General features: G+C 55.9%; 1 protein-coding gene across 2 annotated transcripts in view; it reads right to left on the bottom strand.

Annotated features, from left to right (window-relative positions):
- Nucleotides 1-22217, bottom strand: part of GRIK5 (glutamate ionotropic receptor kainate type subunit 5) — a 50471-nt gene that overhangs the window by 15033 nt on the left and 13221 nt on the right. Inside the window, exons 12-15 of one of the 2 annotated variants that reach the window (XM_045987609.1) lie at nt 15988-16191; nt 3850-3966; nt 3546-3655; nt 3022-3195 (exon numbers count right to left, since the gene is read on the bottom strand). In XM_045987609.1, coding sequence (XP_045843565.1) covers nt 3022-3195; nt 3546-3655; nt 3850-3966; nt 15988-16191 — 605 coding nt within the window. The remainder of the gene's footprint in view (nt 1-3021; nt 3196-3545; nt 3656-3849; nt 3967-15987; nt 16192-22217) is intronic. The other variant, XM_045987610.1, reaches the window with a different exon arrangement.

Raw genomic sequence — 22217 nt, 5'->3', positions numbered from 1 at the left:
TGCAGTCAGGACATGTTACGGATTTGGTTTAAATCATGGATAGGGGGCACCTGGGTGGCTCAGTGGGTTAAAGCCTCTGCCTTCGGCTCAGGTCAAGATCTCAGGGTCCAGGGATCAGGCCCTGCATTGGGCTCTCTGCTCAGCGGGGAGCCTGCTTCCCCCTCTCTCTCTCTGCCGGCCTCTCTGCCTCCTTGTGATCTCTGTCAAGTGAATAAATAAACTCTTAAAAAAAAATCATGTGTAGGCAGGTGCATAAGTACAGATATTACTCTTGCATTTCATCAGCGTGGGAAAGCAGATGTTAGAAAATATTTGTCATAAAACGAAGGCGCTGGGTCTGCGGGCGCTGCCACATCACCAGTGTGGAGGGAGGAGCTCACGTGAGTGAGGGCAAAGGGCAGTCACCCCCTGGTGCAATGAAACAAAGGGTCCAGAAGGCCACAAGAGCCTGCAGGTGAGGAGTTTCTAGAAGGCGGGTAGCTAATGACGTATACTGGACGCATCCATAAAGGGGTTCTGTGTGGCCCTGGTGGAGCCGGGGGTAGGGGGCGAGGCTGCGGACTAAATCTGAGGTTGCTGGGAGGGCTCTGAGGACAGGACGTCCTGAGGAGGAGTTGAGGACAATGGTCAAAGTGTGGTGGCCTAGGAGCCTACCTGAGGTGGACGGACCAGAGCGCAGGCAGGGCTCACAGAGCAGGAAAGAGGGAGGTGCAAGGGCTACGTTGCAAGACTGGCAGTGGGGGCGCCCAGGGAGGGCGGGGCTGCGGCTGGTCAGGCAGAACCTCGAAGGCGCTGACTTGGAGTTGGAGCGGGGCCATCCTGAATGAAGCGGCTGGCTGTAGGAGGCTGTGGCCCCAACGGACCCCGAAGATGGAGGGCCCGGGAGGCGGGTTAGGGCCCCACCGGCAGACAAGTCCCCTAGACATTGGACTGCCACGTCGTGGTGCTGGGGTCCCAGTCAGAGATTAAGAAACATCTGTTGAGACATCCGCTGACCCAGTGACCGAGCGAATGTGTAGAAGGACTGCGGGTGAAGACGGGAGTGAGCTCGGGGTCCAGGTCTCCAGTGGGGAGGGGGAGGGGTGATGGTGATGGTACAGGCAGGGAACGCCTGGCTGGGGAAGGGGCCCCTGAGCGGGAGAGGGGGGCAGAAGGAACGCCCTGCAGAGAGGAGGTCACCGGTCTGCCACTGACCCGAGGCCTCGGCCAGATTTGTCCCAGCTGCCGTGTGCCTCCTCTAGCCTGTCTAGAACGCTCCTCCCTCTCCTGGGCGTGGATGCCTCTGTTCTCGCCTTTAGGACTCAGTCAAGATGGGACCTCCTCAAGGCGGCTTCCCTGAGCACCCACATTCCCTACTGTTGTCGCATGTGCCTTTGCTTTACCAGCAAGGTCTGTCGCACCTGACACCTGACACATCGTTACACTGACGACCTCAGTAAGCTGTGGCCGTGGTAGGTGGTGGGCAGCAGGAGGACCCCCGCTCCCAGAGATGTGTCCATCCAAAGCGCTGCAACTCGTGAGTACGTCCCCTTATGGGGTAAAAGGGCCTTTGCAGATATGATGAAGTTAGGGAATTTGAGATGGGGTGATCATCCCGGATTATTTGGGTGGGCCCGGTGGTATCTCAGGGCTCCTTATGAATGCAAGGAGGAGGTGAGAGCCAGAGAAAGTGGCTACAAGCTGAGGAATGCGGGTGGCTTCTGGATGCTAGAAGAGTCAGGCAAACAGAGCCTCCCCTAGAGCCTCCAGGAGGAGCGAGCCCTGCCCACACCTGGACTCGAGCCCAGCGAGATTTCGGCTTTCTGACCTCCAGACCCGTAAGAGAATACATTTATATGGCTTTATGCCACGAAACCTGTCTTACTTGTTGCAGTAGCAATAGGAAACTAGCACAGGGTCCATGACGGCGCTTGGAAGGATGCCAGTCCCGAAACGTTAAAAAAGAAATGTCATCGAGACTCCAAAGGTGCAAACCCAGTGGGCCAAGCGACCTGCCAACGACTTGCTCTACGGCAGTAAGTCCTAGTGGGGAGGGCACAGCCTGGCACCCACTCAGCGTTAGCCTTGAGTGAGCTTTGAATGAGACGCTGTCTTGGGGCTTTGTTTAGTCCTGGGATCAAACAGGACGTTCCTGGGCTTATTTGTTTAGCTCCTTCTTCTCGGCTCCTCTGCCTCTGAGGCCGGATTCTTCACCTGAGTGCCTGGCACCAGGAGGGCCTCTTAAAGCATCTGCTGCCTGGCTGTCGAGGCATGAATTCTCGGGGATGGGGAGGAGACGAGGAAGAAATGCTCAGCAAGAAGGGGCCTGGGGAGCAGGGCAGGACATGGGCGGTGCTGGAGCGAGTGGCCCTGGGGAGTGCCTGGTCTCAGGACTCGGACGCATGGACCTGGGAGAATGCCAGCTCATCTAGCGCGACCACAGCCCCTGAATTTTCAACAAGAGGGAGAAATGTGGATTCCTGAGTCAATCTGCCCCATTTTTAAATGCTAATTCAAATATTTAAGAAGTGGTGGGCCACACTGACATGAGTTGACCATGTCTGCTCTCCAACATGTGACTTCTTGGAGCTCATCACGGAGATAAAGTACGCTCTGTCCACGTTACTGGGGTCCCCAAGGGACTTTGAGGACACAAGCACCCCTGGATAGTGAAGGCTGCCCCAATCTCCGTGACCATCAGGGCACGGGTGAGCCAGCGACAGCTGGGCCAGCGACAACCGGGCTTATGAGGTTCCAGTTACCTCATGTCGGAAGAAGCACTTCTGCGTGGCATCCCAGCTGAGTCCTTACAACCTGACGTGTAGGCATTTCTATCCCCATTTTTCAGATGAGGACACTGAGATGTGGAGAGGGGATGTGGCCTCACATCCTAAGGTCACACAGCTAGCAGGGGGCAGAGCTGGGACTCAGCTCTCCGCACCCCATTCCCTGTCACGCAGCTGGTGGAGAGGGACCGGAATGCACCCAGGCCTCAGAAGGGACCCTCCCCACCCAGGGCAGGACAGACAGAGGGCTGCTCACCAGACTCCACTGACGCAGCGTGTGGACAGAGCCCGAGGCATGATCTCCGAGCCCTGCTGCATGAAGCCCCCCACGGGGAACCAGAGGCTGTTGCCCAGTGTGTACTGGTTCTCCAGGATGTGAGGGCGCGCCCGCAGGCACGGGTGGGGGTTATACCATTCGTAGGGACTCAGCCTGTGGAGAGACATGGGAGTGAGGGATGGATAGAGCCAAGGTAGAAAGGAAATACAAAGAGGAGAAGTAGAAAGAAACACAGAGGCACACAGACACACAGAAGAGGCAGCAAGAGATGCACAGAGAGGTGCAGAGAGAGAAACAGAGGAAAAAAGAGAGAGAATGGGAAGGGGACAGGCCCAGAGAGAGAACAGTAGAGCAAAATCAGAGCCACAAGGGGGACAGGGCACACAGACAGAGAGAGAGGGAGAAAGGAGGGCCTGGGAGTCTGAGGCCCAGCACAAAATGTTCGGGTCAGTCAGAGACACCCCAGCCCAGGGCCCTTCCCGGGTAGTAGGCGGTGGACTCACCTGGCGGCCAGGAACAGGACGCAGCTGACAGCCAGGTAGGCAAGAAGCATGAAGAGCCACACAGCAGGGGAGAAGGGGTCCAGGAAGGAGAAATAGCCAGGCTTGCGGCCCTGCGGGGAGAGGGCATGAGGCCTGGAGCCTCCCCGACCCACGTGCGTCCCCTGCCCCAGCCCCACCAGGTGCCCATGAGCCCAAGTGTCCCCTCAGGGTCCAGCCCTCAGCCTCTGCTTCCCTTGGGGGCACAGGTGTCGGCCCCACCGCCAGCCCCCTGCCCCACAGCCTCCACCTGTCCGGGGAGCCGTACCATGTGCACTCGGTAGAGGATGCTGATCCCCAGGGTCATGAAGGGTTTGGAGAAGTCAATGACCTTCTCCCGCTCCGCTGTGATGGTGAATGCAGCCACAGCCAGGTCCGCCTTCTGCTGGAGGGGAAGCAAGGCGGGGGCCGCAGGGTGGGCCGGGGAGACAGATGGGCAGTTAGGGAGATACGCACAGAGAAAGTTCCCGAGAGGCCAGCAAAGAGAAAGGAGAGGGACCAAAGGGGCCAGGAGCACGCACTCGTTCCAGAATGGCATCTGGGGCTCAGAATTGGACCCCTGTCATCTCACGTCTCTGGGACAGGCTCCTGCGGCCCCTTCCCTGCCCAGCCGCCCCTCTTCATCCTGTCAAGTTCACTGTGAAGGCCCTGCCTTAAAAAACTGCCACAGACCCACTTAGCTCCCACATCCCCCATCACCAGGTCCTGGGGAGAATGTGACATGGGCACTGAGATCCCAGGACACTGACCCACTCAGGTCTCTCTTCAGGCCTTGGTTTCCTCTTCTGTCTCTACAGCTCACGACATGGAACATTCACTACACGCTGACTTTGCTACAGGGTCCATGCTAGGTAACACTTTCTGTGGATTACCTTGAGTCCTCCTTCCAACATCTCCTGGAGGGCCACTATTAGCCCCGTTTTACAGATGGAGCAACTGAGTCTCAGAGAGGCAAAGACACTCGTCAGTAAAGGCAGCAACTGGGGGACCTTAACACAGAGATGGGACCTTGACTCTCCGGCCATCGGCTGGCACTAGTGACTTACATGTGTGCATCAAGGCACCCCCAAGACAGGACCGGCACCCAGCTCAACCGACAGAATGACCTCAGGGGGAGCTGCAAATGGTCTTAAGGCGGGGAGCAGTGCCTGGGGTCCAGGTCTGAGGTGGCAAGGGTGGGGAGTCAGAGGGGTGGGACAGAGAGAAGGACTCACGTTAGCGTCTGGTGGGCATACCCAGAATCCCTCATCCAGAAGGTCATTTCACTCTAGCTCAAGAGGACTTAGACGGCCTTTAGCTGTGGGCTGGACAGAAGACTGGGAAAAAGCCAGCACTTCACACACCCTTCCCACTGCACTCGGCACACGTGAGCACTGCGTCGGGTCACGCATATGCCACTACTGATGTGTACACACCACGCCACATCCACACACATGGGCTGAGACAAAGGCTGGCCCAGCAACGTACCAGCAGCATAGGCGCAGGCAGACAGACTCGTGCCCTCGACACAGCGTAGGGAGCAGTGGAGATACACAGGGGAGGGGCGTTCCCTCAAGGCACACACAACCCTCACATGAGTACATGCATGACAGAGTGGGCAGGGCCCGGTGTGGGAATGGGGAGCCCCGGCTCTTCCCTGGGTTCCCTGGGTGACCTCCAGCAGGGGCTTCCCTGTCTCTGGGCCTCAGTTTGCTCATCTGCAAAATGGGGATGGGGTTGGGTGAGATGTCTCACACAGCACTCCCGGTCCCGGCGTCGGGACCCGGCTCCCAGGACAGCCCTTCCAGGCATCTAGACTATCCCCCACACCTCCACTGGACCCCAGAATTGATTCCAAATTCAAGCAGAGACCACCCATAGGGCTGAAATAAGAGTAGAGGGCCCGGCTCACCGGCCAGGGGGGACACACACTCACAGAAGCGGCTGACACTCAGAGCACACAAGTGGGGCCCAGGTCAAACAGCTACCAAGGGACGAGGGACGTGGCCCCAGCCCCAGGGCAGAATCCAGAAGCAGCAAACTGTGGCAGGGGCCCAAAACACAGCTGGATCTGGGGAGGGGGTATACCCTTGGAAATTCCCAGAGGGTGAGAGTAAGGAGCTTCTTGCTTCTTCTTACACACTCGTCACTCTTATGACTAATATGTGAGCTGCCAGGAATGACAACAGCTAATACAGGAATCCTATGACTTTGATGCACCCACAGGAGGTGCACCCCGGGAAGGCCCTTCCTAGGGGCCCGCGTCTCCGCTTCAGAAAGCAAGAGGCAGCAGCTTTGCAGACAGGGCTCAGGAGGGGGCTGTGGGTCCCTAGGCCAGGCTCCAGGAGCCCTCTTCCTCCCGAAAGCACTCCCAGTGCCCTTCTGCTCCATCCCTTGCTCTGCTCCCTGACCTCCTCACCCACTCTGGACGGCTCGCTTCAGGCCAACACCTAGGCCAAACCCGCTTCTTCCCTTTCCCAAATTCTCTACATCTCCTCCAGCAGCAAGGGCCCAGAGGCTCACCCTCACACAGCACATACCTCGTGGCCACTGTTTCAGGGCTCCCCCGCCCAGAGTAGCTCATGGAGTCCCCAGAGCAGCCCTGTCAGGGAACCATCCTTCCCATTTCGCACATGAAGAAACGGAAGCAGAGTGGAGGTGAGCTCCTGGCTTATAGCTGACCCCATGGTTCAGAACTTGTCCCTCTCTCAGGGTTTCGCCAGTCCACTGTCCCCACCCTCCATGGCCAGCGACATCGGAGGTCAGGGTCCAGGTCCCAGGGAGCTCAGGAGATGGGGTATTTTGCATGTGACTAGAGGGAACAACCGGTCCTTGAAATTCTCGGTCCTTGAAATTCTCGTCAACACACAGCCAGCAAACTCAGCCCCCACCCTGTCCCCGGGGTCATCCCAGGCAGAAGCCCCCACCCTCTCCCCAATATCATCCTTGACATCTCTCCACCCCTCACTGCTTCTATCCTCAAGCTCTCCTGATTCTGCCCCCAAACACGTCTGGAATCAATCGCTTCCTCCAACTTCACTGTCCTGCTCCTGCCCCTATCACCATGTCTCAGGACTGGAAAGCTCAGCCAGCCGCCCCAGGGGCCTCAGAAACTACAGCCCGGTCACGGCAGCCCTGCTTAAAGCTGGCAACAATTCCCTCTCCTTACACTGTCCCCTGTCCTGTACTCCTCACCCAGCCCCCTGAGGCCCTGTGCCACCCAGCATCCACCCCCCCCCCCCCGCCACATACTGAACGCGTGTAAGCCCCCAACAGGATGGTGTTAGGAGGTGGGCCTTGGGAGGTGAGGAGGTCATGAGGACGGAAGCTCATGAACGGATTTAGTGCCCTGGTCCCATTCCATCCAGAAAGCTTCCTCACCCCCTCCACCACATGCGGCACAGCAAGATGGCTGGCTGTGAACCAGGAAAAGGCCCCTCACCAGACACCAAATCTGCCAGCACCTTGATCTTGGACTTCCTCTGTCTCCAGAACGGTGAGAAATAGATTTCTGTGGTTCATCATCCCCCCCAGTCTGCGGTATTCTGTTACAGAAGCACAGACAGGCGAAAACACCCACCACCTTGCCCTGCATCCCCCCGCTGCAGTCCCTCTGCCCATTCTGCCTGTCCATCCACTCATTTACCTACTTAACAAATACTTGGGAATACCCATCCCCGACCAAGCAAGGTTCTAGCTTTGGGGACCCAGCAGTGAGGATAAACATGACGTGGCAGGTGGCGACAAGCACTATGAAGAAAAATAAAGCAGGGCAAGGGGCTCGAGATTGCTGGGAGACGCTAGTTTGGACACACTCCCTGCTGCAGGGAGGTCTGGAGGACAAATGTGAAGGAAGGGAAGGGGGCTGGGTTCTACTCCCAGGACAACACAGGACGCCACATCGGAAGGTGTGAGCAGGGGGGTGAGGTGATCTGACCACCGTGAGAAAACACCACAGGGGCAAGAGTGAAAGCAGGGATCTTGGGGACCAAATGAAGTCCATGGAAATACTTGGGGGGGCGGGCGGCTGGATAATGGTGGAAAAAAGTGGTCAGATTTGGACTTTGTTCCAAAGAGAGGACAGACACATCCTTAAGCCCTGCAAACTCTGGTAAGGTCCTCTGAGAGCCTTTGGAACTCTCCCTCCACCTCCCCCTCCTCCTCGCCCTAAATTTCCTAGCAGTCACCTATTTCTTACAGAAGATTTCCCTCCACAAGGGGACGCTGATATCTGATCTCTGGAATGAAATGAGGAAAAATCCAAACGATGAGCCATCTGTAGAAACGGTGGGGCAGGGAGGCTGTCTCAATCCCGAAAAGCCAGCCAACATGCTGGTGAGCATCCGCCAGCCCCAAACTCTATCCCAGCTCTGTGCAAACCGTGGTTCTGCTTTGTCACAAGCTCCCTGTCAGATTCTGCCAGTAGGGGGCGCCAGCGGGACGCTGCAAGGCGGGAGGAAGGCGAAGGCTTGCCCTGCAGCAGCCTTTTGTCCTGGGGCAGCAGATGAATCCAGTTTGTGGCTTCCCCGCACTGGCAGAACCGGCCTCACCAAGCCCCACCCCCACCCCACCCTGGGAAACCAGTGCCAGCCAGCTTCCAGTAGCCAGTTTCCAGTAGTTTCTGCTCCTCTCTCGGTTCCTTCAGAACAACGGAAGCAGCCAGATCCTGCCTTGCCACCTCCATGACAGCTGAGAGTGAGCGTGTGTAAACTGCGGCCCTTGGGCCAAGTCCAATGCCTGATTTTGTGAATGAAGTTTTATTGGAACACACCCTTGGTTACTTATTTAGGTATCGCCCACGACTGTTCTCCATCCAACAACAAAGTTGGAACGCGGTGACAGTATGGCCGGAAGGTCGAAAATACTATCAGGCCCTTTCCAGAAAAAGTTCGCTGATCCCTGAGTTGGAGTTCAACTTTTACCCTCTTCGTTACCATGGTAACGGTAACAGCTCTTCTTCATTCAAACGTTCTGCACACCTCGTCTCCCGGCAGGACCCTGACTCACACAGAAAGGACAACAGCCAGGCCGCAGGAGCGCTCAGGCCACCGCGGCCCTCACTGCTCAGTCTCCGGGAGGGCCTAGAAATGAGCATTTTCTCAGGAGACCAGTAAGCCTCAGAAGACAGCACTATCTGCTCTGCTCTCAAACCCCAGAGGTCTGCGCCGTGAGTCACCCCCAGGTGCCTCTGTCCCTGTTTGTCACCTGCACTCTGCGTATCCCCGGATCTGCTGGGTCATCGGGCCCAGGAGGCAGATCGGCTGTGATCTGTCATAGCGCCTTCGTGCGCTCCGGGCTTCCCTCAGAGTGAAAAGCCGTGTGGGGTGTTTGGTAAGAGGGCTAAAGCAGGCACACAACTCACTTCCAAATCCCAGAGCCCCACCACAGGTCACCGGTACCAGACACGCAGCGGCCCCTCCTCAGACGCCCAAGTTTCAGCTCCGTGAGGCCTCTCGTCTGGGTTTCTGAGTTTTCACCTTTCCATCTCCTTCCCCGTCCCGAGGCCTCAGGGAGGTGGCTGTTTCCTGCACCCCTTACTCCAGGGTCCCTTCCTTTGCTTTCTGCGCTTTCAGTCCTGTGTTTAACCACTCGACCTCTAGGTAGCAGTTCTTTGTATCAAATGCGCTCTGTCCAAGCAGCTGATGTGATTCCGTTCCAGTAGCTGGTGTCGTTTTCGTGTCCACTTGGACCCTGACCGGCGGAAACTGGGCGGCTTTATTGCCAACCCCCTTAAATGTGACTTCCTGCTCACGAGATCCGATGGGTGACACTGTCCAGATCAAGTCCTCCACAGCCTAGGTGACGGCGGAAGGCAGGCGAGGGAACGGATGTCGCCTCGAGGCGAGACGGAAGGCTTCTGGTAGGCCTCAGAAAGCAGGCTGGAGAAAACCGCGTTTGCCAGGTCAGCAGCTCACGCCAGCTGCCAAGGGCTGTGTTGACTTGCTCCAGGAAAGACACTTCATTTGGGCCAGCGACTGCAGTTGGAGTCACCGCCTGGATTCCGTTGACAATAATCCCCAGTCATCGGCCAAGATCCATCTGCCTTCTGCACGGGCCGAACCGGCCAGCTGACTGGGGATGAGGTCATTACCCCTGCTTCCTTCAAGCCATGCATGGCAACACCGATCTCTGCGATTCCTCCAAGGATGTAGAACTGCTTTTGGGGTTCCTATCCTGAGAAAGACGGGCAATTCTAGGAGCTTCCGCTTGGTTCTTTTACCATAAGGGCCCTGATTTGAGGGCCACGCAGGTCTCTTCCAAGTATACAAGTGGGACATGGGAAAACTCAGGGTGGGTCTGTGGACCTGTCAGGCCCATTCCAAGCTGAACCTGGACTCAGACTCCGTCCATCACCTGACCAGGCCCACTGTGGTCCACTAGGCAGAACAGGAAAAATCAAAGTGCTCTGCCATCTGTAAAAATGACCGGGGTGGGTGGGGGACGGGTGTCTCAATTTCTAAAAGCCAACCAAGGGGCACCTGGGTGGCTCAGTGGGTTAAGCCTCTGCCTTCGGCTCGGGTCATAGTCTCAGGGTCCTGGGATCGAGCCCCACATCGGGCTCTCTGCTCAGCAGGGAACCTGCTCCCCACTCTCTCCTGCCCCCTCTCTCTGCCTGCCTCTCTGCCTACTTGTGATCGCTCTCTGTCAAATAAACAAATAAAATCTTTAAAAAAATTTTTTTTTAAATAAACAAAAGCCAACCAAAAGCCTTCTGTGTGAGAAGGAGCCTGCATAGGACCCACCGCGGGTTTTCTGGAAAGTGGTTTGAGGACCTATAACAAAAGCCATAGAGGGTCCTCCTCCTCGACCTCGTCACACTATCTGCCCAATCGGTCCTAATCAGCTGCAGTGCTGGCAAGGCTTTTGTGCACAAAGATGTCTGCTCATGGTTGTTTATAATGGCACAAACAAAAAAAAATGCCTGGAAACAACAGAGTACAAAACCATGCTTCTGTGAATTACAGTCTGTCTGCTCAGGGATCAGTATCGGCAGCCAGGTAACGTTCTATTTAGGTGGGAACGATGAGCTCTTATTTTTGGCCTTTGGGCAGAGGTTTTTTTTGTTTTTGTTTTTGTTTTTTAAAGATTGATAATACCTCTTGTTGGCAAGAGTGTGGGAAATGTGACATTCTCGTGCACTTTTGGTCGGAATATAAATTGGCGGAACCTTTCTGAGCATCCACTTGGCAGTCTCTCTCTGTTTAAAAAAACATTCACGCTCTCTGACCCGGTGCTTCTGCGGTTAGGAGTTTCTCCTTCAGGAACACGCCCACCAATCCACAGGCCCAGTGGACGGTGGCTGTGTCTATACCGGCAAATATAGGAAACCACCCAGACAGGAGATGAGTTAAATAATTCATCCTCAGCTGCACGATGAAATTCATATTTTTCCTCTGGAGTTTCGGATCATCATCTCAAGCGATCCCTGCCCAGAGACAGCCCCTATTTCCCCAAGCCCCCCAAATTGCGCCTCCCACATCCTCCCCAGGGCGGGAGCTGGCCTTGCCACCCCCCCAGCTGCTCAGGTCACACTCTGCAGTCACCCCTGATTCCTGTCTCCCTCTTGAGCACCCCTGACATGGCCACCGCCGGAGTATCAGCCCGTCTTCTGTCTCCTGGACCTTCCGACAGACTTCTAAACGGAGAATCCTCTTTCTGCTTTTGCCCCACTACAGTGATTTCTCAAGAGAGCAACCAGAGTAATCACTTTTAAATGATTTAAAAATTAATCAAGGTCATACTTCCGTACCGTAGAACATTATTCAGCCCTAGAAAAGGTGGTAACTGATCCACGCTTCCACACGGACACGTGATGCCGAGTGAAAGCAGCCACATGTAGACAGCCACGTAGCAGGTCATGCCATTTACGGGAAATCCCTAGAATAAGTAAATCCACGGAGATGGAGAGACTGGCAGTGGCAGACAGGAGTCTGGTGGTTGCCAGGGGCTGGGGTAAAGGGGAATGGGAGCTGACTGCTGCACGGGTGTGGGGATTTCTCTGGGGCTCACGAAAATATTTTTAGCATGAGGTAGAGGTGACCGTGAATAGGCTGCCTGACCCTGAGTTATACACTTTAAAATGATTCGTTTTATGTTATATGAACTTGACCTCAATAAAAAAAGAGAAAACCAATTAGCTCACGGCACATTCCCTGCCTAAACCCTTCCACTGGCTTCACACACAGTGAAAATAACGTCCCAGCTCCTTACCCCGCAAGGTCCCCCGTGATCCAGGCTCCACTCTGGGACCTCATACTCTCCCTCACCCACCCCTCACCCCAAAGCTCTGCGATGGAGGTAATATCATCTCCATTTCAAGAGGGGACATCGAGTCCAGAGAGAGGACCTGGCTTGCGGGGACCATATGGGAATGCAGGCAGCTGAAGCCAGCCCTGCCGACCCCGAATGAGCTCATGACTGTCAGGCCACAGCAGAGGCTGCTCAGACTCTCCCTCGGGATCCGGCACTGGTGGCCCCGGCTGCCGAGCGTGCTGGTGGCTCAGGGCTCTCAGCTTTCAGCTCGGTGGGCGGAAGAGCCTCCCTAAGGACAGCCCCCTCCAATCACAGGTCGGTGGGGCGTATAAAGGCCTGCCCCCCCCACCCCAACCTCAGCCCCAGAGATGCCTGGGGGACAGCGGAGGCCCAGTCAGAGCTGCATCGCAACTCTGCTCCTTCCTCTGCCTGGCCCACTCCTTCCTGCCCTCCCAGGGCTGGTTTCCAAGGGGGCCTCCTGCCTGCTAATCTCCACTCAGAGTCTGCTTCCCCAGAACACCCTAAGATAGCTGCTTTGTCCTTGAGGGCGGGGCCGGAGGGCACAGATTTTTATCCCGGGGAGTGGGGGGAGAGGCACTCTGGCGACAGCGCATGAATGACAGGTCAGACTTGCACTGTAGAGGATCCTACTGGAGGACACAGCCTAATGGAGAAAGCTGGGAGGCCAAGAGGCCGGTGAGGAGGCTGGGAGAGGGGCGGGAGCCTGAAGTCACACAGAGAGGACAGGGGGCAGTCCGATTCCTGCAGTGGCCACTGGGTGGACTAAATGGACGATAATTCGAGACTGGCCTGGGGACGGGTGGGGTGACTGGAGAGACTCCGGCGCCCTGGGCTGGCTTCCATCTGGAGTCGCTCGTCAGCTCCCGGCCAGCCTGACGGAGCCAGCCCTGGCTCTGCTGGTCACTAGCCGTGTGGCCTGGACGTGATGCCTTGGTGTCTCACTCACCATTAGAGAAAACTGGGCTAACACCAGGCCCTCCTCGTGGGGCCGCGTTCACATGGTTCAAAACGCTTGGGCAAGGCCCCGGCAAGGGGTAAACGCATCCTCCCATCTACCCCAGGCTTCCCGAGTCCCTGCTGGAGGTCTGGGAAAGGCCCTGGGTCAGACCCCCTGGCTGCAGACCCACGGTGAGCGGGGCAAGTCCCTCTGCCTCTGAGCCCCAGAACAGCAGTGGGAGGTCCTTTAAGTAACACTTGAAAAGCCTCTGGCATGGGGGTTGGTGACGACAAAGGCAGCTGCTGCTGCAGCCACCCAGGAGGTCACAGCGAGGACCCACATGAAGCTCCGTGTCTGTGGCCATCCCACGGCAGGCAAGCAGCTGAGCCTCCGCAGGGCCAAGCCCCACCCATCCTTCGCGCTCCCAGCCCGCTCCTCCTCCAGTGTTCTCTTCCTAAATGTCATTGCCATCAGCCAGCTGCCCGAGCAACGGAGAGGCTCTGTCCTTTCTCTAGAGTTCCCCGCCCGGTCACCAAGCCCTGGCGCTCTGAGCCTGCCCCTGTCTCCATCCTTGTCATCCCTCTACCTCCCTGCAGGTCATCCTGACCAGCCTCCCCACCCCCGAGTGATTCTGTTTCCTCACTTGAGCCAGCTTGAGACCTTTGGGGGCTCACCATGAGCCCCCTGCTGACAGCCAGGCTCATTTAGAGCAAGGCCAGTCCTGGCTATTGTATCCCCCAGGGCGTAGCACAGCGCCTGGTATACAGTAGGCCCTCCGTGAATGTTAGCCGGCTGGAGAACAGACAGACCCACGAATGGAGGCAGGTGCTGGCTGAGCCAGTCGGAATAACATTAATAAGAACGTGAGTGGAGGGCGCCTGGGTGGCTCAGTGGGTTAAGCCACTGCCTTCAGCTCAGGTCATGATCTCGGGGTCCTGGGATCGAGTCCCACATCGGGCTCTCTGCTCAGCGGAGAGCCTGCTTCCCTTCCTCTCTCTCTGCCTGCCTCTCTTGTGATTTCTCTCTGTCAAATAAATAAATCTTAAAAAAAAAAAAAAAAAAAGAACGTGAGTGGAGCACATGCTTACAGCTCCCACCACCCGCCAGGCACCTGTTCTAAGCCCTGGGAAGAACAGGTTTCACGCTCAAGACCCAAGGTCTGTACTAGCTACCATTATCTCTCCAATTTTACTGTTGAAGAAAGTCGCAGAGAGGTTAAGGAACCCGCCCAAGGTCACACAGCTAGTAGGCAGCGAAGCCAAGATACCAACCAACAGGGCTCAGGATCACGATGACAAGCCCGAGCAAGCGGAAAGCTCCCGGCCTCTATGCTGTCCTAGCCCCAGACACCACCCCCAGACACCACTTGGAATCTTCCAAATCCCCCACCCCTGCTGCGGGGCAGGCCTGAGGCGCTTCCCCAAGGTCATGCAGCTGCAAAGAGGAATATTCCTACTTATTTGTTGATGAAGAAGCTGCATCCAGTTTACAGGGACTCGGGCTGGGGGCTACTCTCTTGCTGCCTGCCTATTTCCAGGGACCCTGAAGAATGCTCTGAGCCCACGTGGCTGAGGACCAGGATGTAGAAATGGAAGTCGGGGGGTGGGGGTGCCGGGCCGCCGGCTCTGCATGCCCTCTGCCTTCTTGGATTCTGGCTGCGGGCCCTTCGAGAACCCACCCCGGACAGAAGCTTTCAAACAGGCCAGCAGCGGCAGGGCAGTGCCTCAGGCCTGCTTGTGGGGTGGGGTAGGAGAGGGCCTAGCCACCAGGACCCCAGGGACACCCACCAAGCCCTGCCCCCGCCACAGCTATTCTGCTTTGTCCCGGCTTCTGAGGGTGCTTTCAACTAGGGGGGGGAAAAAAAAGACGGTTCTGCCGTCAAAATAGCTCTTGAAAATCAGTGCCCTAAGGAATAAATGCCCTTGTCGCGTAAAGTGGCCTTCTCAAGTCTACCCCGGTAACATTCAGGGACTTGGATGCACTGAATTCTGGGATGGAAGAGACATGAGGTGCCCTCAGCCAAGTCCAATGTCAAGGCTTCCCTGACTGTTGGTGGCCACCCGTCCCTACTCTGCACACTTGCCCTGGCTGGCTGGGGCCAGTGTGTCTGCCCTGGCTCCAGGCCCTCACCCACATGGTTTCTCCTGCCTGGAATAAAAAGAGGGACTACATATTGAGATCTCCTACCTCTGACAAGCAGCATGGGTGGTGCTGTCCTCATTCCCTGAAACCCTCAGGACAGACCCGAGAGGCATCATTATCCCCACCCACCGAAGGGAAAAAGACAAGTGAAGGAAAGAGAAGCAACTCACCTGAGCATTCAAACCCAGATTGGTCTGACTCCAAAATACTTTGTCCACACCACGCTCACCTCCCACCTCCCACACCCCTGCCTCTCTCCCTCCTCCCCTTCATCCAAATCCCACCCACACTCAGGGCCCTTCCAGGGCACCCCACTCTGTCTCACCCTGACTCCCCTTCTGTGAATGCCATTTCCTCTGCTCTGAACACATTCCCCTGCTCCCATACCCCCCTCACTCTGCTGACTCCTTCACACCCTTTGGGAATCTGTTTGGGGGTCCCCTCTCCTGGGAAGTCCTCCCTGGACTGGCTGGGTCAGGAGCCTCCTCTGGGTGCCCCCTCGCAGTTTCCCCCATCACAGCCCTGAGGGTTACCTTGTGGTCATTTGCTCTCTGGCTTCCTAAAGACACCCTAACCTTTCGAGAGCACCACTCTATCCTAGGCCCAGCGTGGTGCAAGGCACACAGGCGGTGCTCAATAAACACTTTCTAAGTGAGTGAACTTGTGAGTACAACAGGCAGCCTTGATGCATCTGCAACAGGCCAGGCCCAACTGGCGGGCACCAGCCACAGGGAACAAGCGAGCGCCATTCCCGTCTTCCTGGTCCAGCCCTCCCTCTGGCAGGAAGCCTCTTTCCACCTCTACAGTCTCTGTCCGATTCTAACTCCGTGTCTTTTCCTTCACCCAAATAATCCCTGAGCACCAGTGGAGCCAAGGGATGCTAGGGGAGCATGTGGCAAAGCAGGACCCAGGAGGTGAGGCCTCGCCTCCCTCCGCCTGGCCATGCTGGCCCCGTGGCATTCACCGGGCAGAGGAACACAGAGCACCTGCTGTCCTAGGCCCTGCTGGTGGACGCACCACTGGCTGTTTGCCTGCCGGCCTCCCCACGCCTGCCCAGACCCGGCCCAGCCGTACCCGGTTGATGAGCTCGCCGACCATGCCTGTCCAGGAGCCGTTGGGCTCGGGCGCCCCGTACAGCCCATCCTCCACCAGCCGCAGGCGGTAACGGAAGCGCAGGAGCTCAGCCAGCTCACGCAGCATGTCCACGCAGAAGCCCTCGAAACGCTCATTCCCAGACAGGGCCTGGAAGTTCGGCCGGCGCATGACGTACGGGTTCTCCTGGGAAGCAGCAGAAAAGAGAGGTGAGAGACTAGGCAGCTAGGGGCTGCTTGAAGAGCCTGGAGCCCTGGCCGGGGCTGCCAGATCAGGAATCCGCCTCCGAGAGGGACGGAGTCAGCGGTCTCGGGACGCCACCCCGTCCCTGCAGATCACAGGGAGCGGTGTTCAGCTCTGCCGGCCAACTTGATGCTCAGATGCTTACCAGGGAGGCGAGTAACCTAGGAGTGAATCACACTGGAAGGAGATTACGCCAAACTGGAAGAGGGGCTTTCAGATTTCTGACCATGATCATAGTAAGAGATACATTTTACTTTGCATCGCAAGTCCTACGCAAGTCCTACGCACGCATACACGTACTTAAATAGACTTTGTTCCTCAAAAGAGTTCTTACCCTTAGGGCCCAAAAGGCAGCAGACCCTGATTATTTTCCGTTCTGCTCCACTTCACTTTTTTTTTCTTTTTTTTTTTTTTCTTTTTTAAGAGATCAATATGCCCAATGCGGGGCTTGAACTCACAACCCTGGGATCGAGAGTCACATATTCTACTGACCGAGCCAGCCAGGTGCCCCTCTTGTCCACACGATCAGTACCGACCCCCTGAACTAACTTGATGAGCTAGCAAGGGATCACAGGGTCTGCCCCACCAGGATCAAGAGCCAGCCGACATCACTGTGAGGGAAGCAGGCCTGAGATGCCAGATGGCCCGACATCAAGAATTCTGGAATCCTCGGCTGTTTTGCAAAATGTCCTGATTATAAAGGTTAACAGCAATTCACATTCTAATACCGATTCTGGTAATGCTCTGCAAGCTAAGGAAACACCTCAGACTTTGCACAGGTTTGCTACCCTGATGCTTATTTCTGAGGGGTTCCAGCAAAACTTCCTGACCCCCCAATGCACCAAATGAGCACAAAAGCAGAGAAAATGTGCCAAGGGCTAGTAAGACAAGGCATTAAGAAGATGATGTCGACCAAAGGGAATCTTAATCTTGACACAGTTATTGTCTGAAAGGGTATGTGTATGGTGTCTCTCTGGACGGAGGAACAAAGGAAGTTAGGGCTTCAGACACAGCGGGGAGAGCTCTGGCAAGAGTATCCAGGATGGTGGCCGCATACCAAGTACCAGCTGAGTGCCAGCCCCCCCACCCCCGGCCCTCAAACAGATCCCTTTAACTCCTGGCAGTGACCTTACACCAGAGTCATTATCAGACTCAGTTTACACATGTGGAAAACTGAGGCTCACGGAGGTCAAGCGAGGTGATTTGTTTCCCAGCAACCGGTACAATGAGGCCAAGTCTCAGTATAGGCTCTGGGTTTGAGGACCACACCAAGCCCCACAGCTGAGGGGTAGTGGGATGGAGGGAAGTCAGGGCTGCTCTCTCCACCAAGCCGCCTTTCCAAGCCCCAAACTGTGGAACGGGGAGTAGGAATGTGAGATGCTGCTAATAATAGCATCAGTAGCTAGAATTTCTTGTAGGCTTGCTGTGTGACAGCTACTCCGTCAGCGTGGGAGGTCGGTATTAATACCCCCGTTTCAGAGATGAGGACACCAAGGTCCCGAGAAGTGAAGCTGTAAGTGGCTGAGATGGACAAGCCAGGCTGACTCCAAAGCTCGGCTCTGAGGCCCTGTGCTAGACGGAAGCCAAGTGGACAGAATCCGAGGGGGACGTAGGAGAAGCAGGTAGACCGGGGACGTGGGCCAGGTGTCAAAGCTGGAGAATCAGAAATCAAGACTTCTCTAGGCAGGCACCAACGTTAGAGCTGGAAGGCTCCCCCCACCCCCAAGCTCTCTGGACATACGGAGCAGGGAACCGAAGCTCAGGGAGGCCCAGTGTCTCACCTGAGGCCACAGAGCAGAAGCAGGGCAGTGGGGAGGGGAGATGGGACAAAGCTGAGCCTCCGAACCCAGTTGCTTTGCCCCGTAAAGCCCTCAAGCCGCCAAGGCCCAACTGATCCCCAGATCCAAGGCTGAGACACCTGTGTTGTGGGTTTGGGATCAAGGCCTCAACATTGGGGTCTGAACTTATAAAGGCAGAAATAGGGACTGGGGCCTACGAACAGAACTCAAGATCAGAGAGCAATGATGTAGGACTCAACACAGAGGCCCAGACCACCGGAACCAAGGGTCTGACAGAGCCTCTCACGCAGGGTTTTCCGACTCATTCAGTTTTCTGTGGAAGCGCCGCAGACAGACAGTGGGCTGGTGCTAAGTCTGATTCTAAGAATCCATCCCACAAATGGCTGTGCATCTGTACACAAAATGTACGCCCAACGGCAGCATGGCAGCACCACTCCCAGTGGGAACAAAGACTGCAACTGCCTAATTTGGGACAGGTTAAAAAGATTATTGATGTCATCGAAGACTCCTAGGCAACTCCTAAAATAACAAGTTCTATCGGATATATTAAGAGGAAAAGGAAAAAAAAAAAGAAAAAAAACCTAGCTACAGATTGTATGTGCGTTGACGTCTCTGGAAGGATGTGGTCTCCGAGGAAAAAAGGGGGTGCGTGGAGCGGAAGGAGCTTGGCTTTCCACTCACCCCATGTGCTCTTTGAAATCTGTTTTATGTAGGTTTGTGTTAACTTCGGTGCCTCCTCCGATGTGATGAATTCTTTTAATTAAAAATTTTAATATTAGTTATGAAAATATTTTTAAAATTTGAAGCAGGATATTTAAGTGTATATAGAAATGTGAATGGTCAGGAAGAGCCAGAGCAATCTTAAAGAAGAAACTGGAGGACTGAGCCTCTGGGGTATTACTACTTAATTTAAAGCTACGGTAGTTGAGACAATGCGGTGTTAGTGCAAAGACAGACAAACCGACAATAGAAGAGAGAGCTTGGGGGTGTTTGGGGGGGAGCGCCTGGCTGGTTCAGTGGGAAGAGCCTGTGACTCTTGATCTCAGGGTCATGAGTTCGAGTCCCACACTGGGCCTAGAGATTATTAAAAGTAAAATCTCAAACAAAACAAAACCCGAGACATAAATGTGCCCTGTCCCCCTACCTCACATGGTACATCAGGAGGATGGTAGATCTCACTGTAAAAGGTACAACGATTAAGTTTTTAAAAAACGAATCGAAGGCTGTTTTTGCGACCTTGGGGTAGGCAAAGGATTCTTAAATTCTAAAAGCATTAATCAAAAAGGAAAAAAATCACAGATAAAATGGATTTTAGTGAAATTAGAAATCTTTTCATCGAAAGACTGAGGGTGCAGAAGCAAGCCACAAGGCACAAGGTATTTGCAAGACAAACATCCAGTGAGAACTTATATCCAGAATACATAAATAACTCATAAATCGGTAAAAAGATTCCACGTCCCAATTTTTGTTTAATTAAAGAAAAAAAAAAGACTCGAACAGGGACTTCCAAAAGAAGAGTATCAAATGGCCAATAATGCGGAAAAGGTGGTCAATGTCCCTGTTAGGAAAATACAAATGAGGACCACAATGTGGTTGCTCTGGGCGTCATCTGGGTCCCAAGCTCAGGGTGGCCAGGAGGACTGGACGGCATGAGCAGAGGACCTGGCTGGGCCCTGAGACGCCGGCCACCGTGGGTTCTGGTTTATCCAGGATGCGAGCTCAGGAAGGTATGCCTTCAGTGCTGGGAGGCCAGGTGGCTTTTCTACCTCATGCGATCCTCCCACAGCCCTTCGAGGTGGGATTAGGAGACCCATTTTACAGATGAAGGTGTAGGCCAGCTGAAGTGGCAGGGGGCAGTCAGGAGAGCAAGGTCCAACCAGCCACAGGTTCACCCAAGAGGAGGATGAGACATCCCAGCATGGGAAAGACAATCACGGGGACCGACCACGGAGCGTTCTGGGAAGCCTTTACAGGCGGGAGCAGGGCTGGAGGTTGAGGGAAGGCCCCAAACAGCCTTGCTTCCATGGGCCTTCTTTTGGACCTTAGGTTCCTTGTGGGGCCTCTGTCAATCTTGGGCCCAGCCACGCTTTCGGCTCCAGACCAGTGAGCTCCACTGCAGAGACAGCCTCACCCTTCCCCCATCTCGGGCCTCCCCCTGCGCCCTCACTCCCAGCCTCTCTGCCAGCCTCAACACCCACATGAGCTTCCCTTCCCTCCTCCTACAGCCCCAGGAAGCTCAGGCCTCACCTCCCGACCTGGAGCACTCTCTGGAGCTCTTCTCACATCTAGAGAGGACCCTGCCCCTTCTGGCTCAATGCCCTCCAAGGGCTCAGGGAAAGGATAAGTGCACCCTCCAGACACCGCCCCCAACAGCCCCACAGCCGCCGGGCCACCCCCATCACAGCACTTACAACCCCCCTGTGCTTGCTAGGTGCCAGGCACTGTTCTAGGCCCCAGAAACAGAGCGGGGTGTGGGGGGAGTCAGAGTCTGACCGCCTCTTGTCCCAGGCACCCAGTTAGTCTCACGCCAGAATCCCCCCATGCCCAACGCGGGCCCAGCCCAGTTTTCTCATGTCAGAAAACATCAGCGAATGAATGCGTATGTCCAGCTGTGCAGACGAAGCCACTGCTTCCACATCTGGTCTGACAAACATCTCCTAAGCCCCTGTTCTCAAAGCTCATGCTTCTCAGCATGTCCAGCCCTTCCTCCTCCATGCACCCAACTCCTACACAGCTTCTAAAACCCTGTCTAATGCTACGTCCTTTGTGAAGGCCTCTTCAAACTCCTCTAAAGCTGAGTCAGTCCCTCCTTTCTAGGCGGGGAGGGGTTCCCTCATTACCTGTGTTGGAATGGTGTGTCCAGGTTGATTTCCTCCATCAGAATGGCATCTCCTCTCCCAGTGCCACTCAAGAGTAAGGAGACCACAAGACCGTCTGACTATCCACGTACATCCAGCATTTGTGTGAGTGCACAGCGGCTTCAGTAAATTTTGTGGAATGAATGAATAAATGAATCCATCCATCCATCGCATCCAAAGAGCAATGAATCTCAGGAAGAGAACCACACTGGCTTATGGGCTTTAGGGCAAAGGGGAGACAGGTATGAACAGGGGATGAAGCCTCCAGGGTCATGGCTCAACTCTCCTGACATCCCGTCCCTGACCTCTGTCCCTGCTCCCCACCGAGGACCTCATCTCTCTTGGCCCCTGGAAGCTTCTGGGTCTGGCCACACTGCCACAGGCGCGGAGGCGTGACTTCTCCCAGCCAGCCCAGCCCGGCCCGCTGGGGAGGCTGTTATGAGGCGTCTGGTTTCCCGTCTGCAGGCCATCTGGGCCTCCCCAGCAGGTTCACTGGCCCTTCTCCAGAGGGACACGAGGTCCTTGTTAGACTGGGAGTTCCCTGGGGACGGAGAGAACAGCTCCGCGCCGCATGGCTCGAGGGGGCTGCTGGGATCCTGTGGCACCTGTGGCAACCCTCTCAACCTCAGCCCTGGCAGCCGGGAGCAGCGTACACGCTCGCTGAGGGCCTTGCACAGACAGCGGAGGCCAGCATGCCAGGCACTTGGCTGCTCTACAGGGCACGGCTGCCTGGCACTCCGGCCTCCAGGCCCGGTGGCTCTGGGCCGCCTCCTGCTCCCTGGGGCCTGTGTGTCACCCCCCCCCTTCCTGACCTCCTGGTGGCCTGCTGTGCCTGGCGCGAGGCAGCAGTGTGCAGGGGGAGAGGCCACAGTCTCTGAGCACGTCCCTGATTCCAACCAGGATTCGCCTTGTGACCTGTTTCCTCACCTTCAAAATGAGGAAAGTAAGACAAGTTCGTGGAATGGCTGACAGATCTGTAAAGCAGCGCCTGGGAAGGGCCCGGCACAGGGGCTGGTGCAGGGTGGGGCACTCCGTACACACTTGCTGACCCACGAAGGCCCCTTGGTCTCTGATCTGCTGACCACAGGAACAGCATGCGCAGGGGTTCCTGGACCACGTCCCTGGCTGGTGCTCAAGTTCAAGTACAAAGGACTGCAGGTGCAGGGCCCAGCAGCTCCAGCTCAGGCTCTGGAGCCTCAGGGACATGACCCCTGCCCTGGCTCTGCCATGTCCTCGCTGTGGGACCGCTGGCAAGACACCTCGCCTCTCAGAGCCCTGCTTTCCACAACTTTAAGATGGACACGAAGTTGTC

Source organism: Meles meles, chromosome 19 (assembly GCF_922984935.1).
Source record: "Meles meles chromosome 19, mMelMel3.1 paternal haplotype, whole genome shotgun sequence".
In the NCBI taxonomy this organism is placed as follows: domain Eukaryota; kingdom Metazoa; phylum Chordata; class Mammalia; order Carnivora; family Mustelidae; genus Meles; species Meles meles.
Note: the sequence above shows the minus strand (reverse complement) of the source record. Positions and strands in the feature narration are given on the sequence as shown.